The 3,592-nt window shown below is 38.4% G+C and overlaps 1 protein-coding gene across 1 annotated transcript; it reads right to left on the bottom strand.

Annotated features, from left to right (window-relative positions):
* Positions 1-492: 492 nt before the first annotated feature.
* Positions 493-3,165, bottom strand: hoxc8a (homeobox C8a). The gene is made up of 2 exons (XM_063014942.1): positions 2,730-3,165; positions 493-1,637 (listed from the first exon to the last, which is right to left on the bottom strand). The coding sequence occupies exons 1-2, from the start codon at positions 3,163-3,165 to the stop codon at positions 1,288-1,290; spliced, it is 786 nt and encodes a 261-aa protein (XP_062871012.1). The 3' UTR covers positions 493-1,287.
* Positions 3,166-3,592: the final 427 nt, after the last annotated feature.

Raw genomic sequence — 3,592 nt, 5'->3', positions numbered from 1 at the left:
CACTTTACTAATATGTCTATTTATTGCATGCCGAACCTGTCCAATTGAAACACGCTATATAGTCAGCTCAGCGTAAAATTTGATCAGTAATTAGACACGACTCAGAAGAAGCAAAATGTGCCGACATGTTTATTCTTTTGATAATGTCAACAACGACATGTACACATTCCTGTCTATATTCACATGAACAGGTAAAACGAGCATATTGATAACAGCAAGGAATTACAAGACGTACATGGTTATATTCAGTGCAATTTAAAATCTACGCTAAAACACCAGCACAATAAAACAACGTTTCCTTTAATAAGGTAGGGTAGTAATTGTAGCAAGTGTGGTAATCTACGCACAAATATGCGTTCCATAGGCAGTTTAAGTTGTTGGGGGAAACTTAAAAAAAAAAAAAAAAAAAAAAAAAAAAACAGCTCTATGATATGTAGAACAATTATTTCCGATAAGCAAAGCTATGTCTTTAGGTAGTGCGATGATACAATTATTTTCTCACAAGTATTAGCTTGACTTTGAGCTCTCTAAGTCTTGTAAAGACTTAAAAACTCAAGAGCAGATCAAATTGTAAATTATATAACTTAAATTTTAACACACTACAAAACATGGTTTTACGAAATCGTTAGGTAGAAATCTATATTGCAAATTTCCCATTATTAGGTAGCTTCTTTCGATATTTACGATTATCTAGTGATCCAAAATAAACCGTAACAAAGTGTGTTCTCTCCCCCCCCCACACATAAAGCTTAAAAAACAAAAATACTATTCAATTTGTAATTTAGAATGCTCAGTATGAACGATAGTCTGAAAATTAATAGTTTGTCGAAACTTTAGCAATTTTGCCATTATTAAAGTAATCAGAAAGTTTGAACTAACTCTATACATTATAAACACAATAACTTACAATATGTGTAAAGTACTATTCCAGAAAGGATTAATTAATTGTTATGAGTGGTATTTTGTATTAATTGATACCTTCCTGTATACAATACGAGCGACTCTTTAAGTGTCATGCCATTTAGATTCCCACTGAGTTGAATAATTTCTGGTAACTCGCTCTGGTTACTCACTTAACATTTACGTAATTAGGCAACCAAATACATTATTTAATAGAATTAATCGACAACTGATTAAGAGCTTATTATTGTCGATTAAGAGTGCTTTTATATGGAGACTAAAGTATGTTTTTATACTTCTTGACCCAACTGTTTGGCTCGTCGTTTTTTATTAGCCTTCCTTTAAACCGTTTCTTTTGCTGCCATATAACCATAAAATACCATAAAATCAGTCCTTGTTTTCTTCCTTCTCTTCAATTTCCTTTTCTTCTGCTTCTTCTGCTTCTTCTGCTTCTTCTGCTTCTTCCGCCTCGCCGTTCTCGTTGACCTCTTCCTCGGCCTCGGCCTCGGCCTCGGCCTCTCCTCTCTGGCCTGGAAACTTGTCTTTGTTATTCTCCTTTTTCCACTTCATGCGGCGGTTCTGGAACCAAATCTTTACCTGCCGTTCAGTCAAGCTCAGCGCGTGAGACACTTCAATACGCCGTTTACGCGTGAGGTAGGGGTTGAAGAGGAATTCCTTTTCCAGCTCCAGAGTCTGGTAACGACTATATGTCTGCCTCCCATTGCGTCTCCCTGGGGCTTGCATGTAAAATAGAGAAATATTTGAAAATATTGTACTTATAAACGGTTCATATATTGCATACATATCCCCCCCCCCCCCCCCGCCACACACACACACACACACACACACACACACACACACACACACACACACTTTACCTGTGTAATATAGGCCTGAGACACAACCAAGCTGCCAGCAGAACTATGAGGCTTATAATATACAGTAGATTGATAATATAGATTGATAATATATTTAATCAAATATATTCAGCTGTTTTTTTTCATGTACTATTAAGAAAAACTGTACACTGTACAATACACTCGGTAGCTCAAAAGTTATTTTATCCCAGTGACACAAAGCGAAAAATTGATATTTATTTAAAAAGCTTCAGATCACATAACCACAGAGGGTTTACCTAAATAACGCTAAAAGTGGAGTATGTAAATAATAATAATAGTAATAATAATAATAGTAATAATAATAATAATAATAATAAAAAATGTCTTGCACTTTTATCGTGTCTAACCATACATGACGATGAGACATTGTTATGGCTAAATGCTAAATCTTTGCACGACAGTCATTTGAAAAGTCCTTTGAACAGACATCCATCAAATATCCCTGTTTATAAACAAACTATTAGACGTGTCGTGGTAAGAAAATGAGAATTTACTAAACTTACTTTATTTGACAATTGCAAAGCTTGCCTTGTCCCAAATAACAGCACAGTATTAACTGGGGAGATTATTGGTAATTCAAACTCGAACTACCTGAGCTCGAACTGTGAATAACCGAGCCTGTTATATTGCTTTGACATAATGTCTCTCTCGCATCACAAAGTAACAAAATAACCAACAGTTCAAAGTATTTTTATTGTATTAACCTACAGTGGCTTGAGGAGTCAATAAATGATCGTAAATGCAACACCAATAACCGAATTCTATGTGTAAGAAATGCTAAAGATACCATGCGTCAGATCATCTGCTACTGACCCTGCTAAACCATACTGCATGCATAACGGTATTAGCACACAAACAAAATCGCTCACATATACATATAAGCACCGTTGTTTATGGAAAGTAAAGACAATAATAACCAAATATTCTAACCGTGGGGTCGCATCCATGGAAACATGAGGCTGGGAGAAGAATTTTGACTTAAGTGGCCTTGTCCTTCTCCGGGGTTAGAGCTATTTGACGATTTACAGTCTGGGTACTGCGCTAGGCTCGCCTCTTGCTGGGCACCATAAAGCGATTGTCTCGGAAGAGCTTCGTATCCATAAAATTTTGCCGCGTCTCCGTGACACGCCAAAGCGCACGGGTTCTGCTGATACCCAGGATTGGAGATACCTGTGGTCCCGTGATGGAAAAAGTCCTGTACGTGATGGGACGGGTGCTGAAAGCCCGGTGCAGCTGCTCCATGTCCGTACACAAGCGTGTGGCTTCGGGCAACGCTTTGTGGAAACCGGCAGTCGTAATAAGTTGGCTCTAACGTTTCGCCACCTTTGTACTTAGAGAAAAGAGGGTTAACGAAATAGGAACTCATGTTAATCTTGCATTAAAAAGAGACGTCAGTCTGTTGGAAGTATATCCCTCTGGTTTAAATGAAGGCAATCTATTGTTGCTGTTTCAAATAGCACAACGTAGACAGAGCAACCGGAACTAGATGGAGCAATGCTGCCCCTTCGGACAATTTGAGGCAGCTCCCACTTTAAGCTCCCTTCTGTTCGACTCTCTCTCTCTTCTTATTGCAAGGCTTTTCGCCTTTGCAGACTGAAATTCTGGCATATAGGGTATACGGCTAAAGCTGACTAGTTCCACAGGGTCAGTCACAAGCTCTTACTTTTTTGATTCTTACCTAACCACCCCCACTACAATAAGTCCCCCTTCAACTCTTTTCCCCACCACCCCACCCTCAGTGCTTCGTCTTTCCAAAACGTCTATAGACGTCTACCTTGAAGGGAGGAGACACC

The sequence above is a fragment of the Trichomycterus rosablanca genome, chromosome 19, assembly GCF_030014385.1.
Source record: "Trichomycterus rosablanca isolate fTriRos1 chromosome 19, fTriRos1.hap1, whole genome shotgun sequence".
In the NCBI taxonomy this organism is placed as follows: Eukaryota; Metazoa; Chordata; class Actinopteri; order Siluriformes; family Trichomycteridae; genus Trichomycterus; species Trichomycterus rosablanca.
This window is presented reverse-complemented; position numbering and strand designations above follow the sequence as displayed.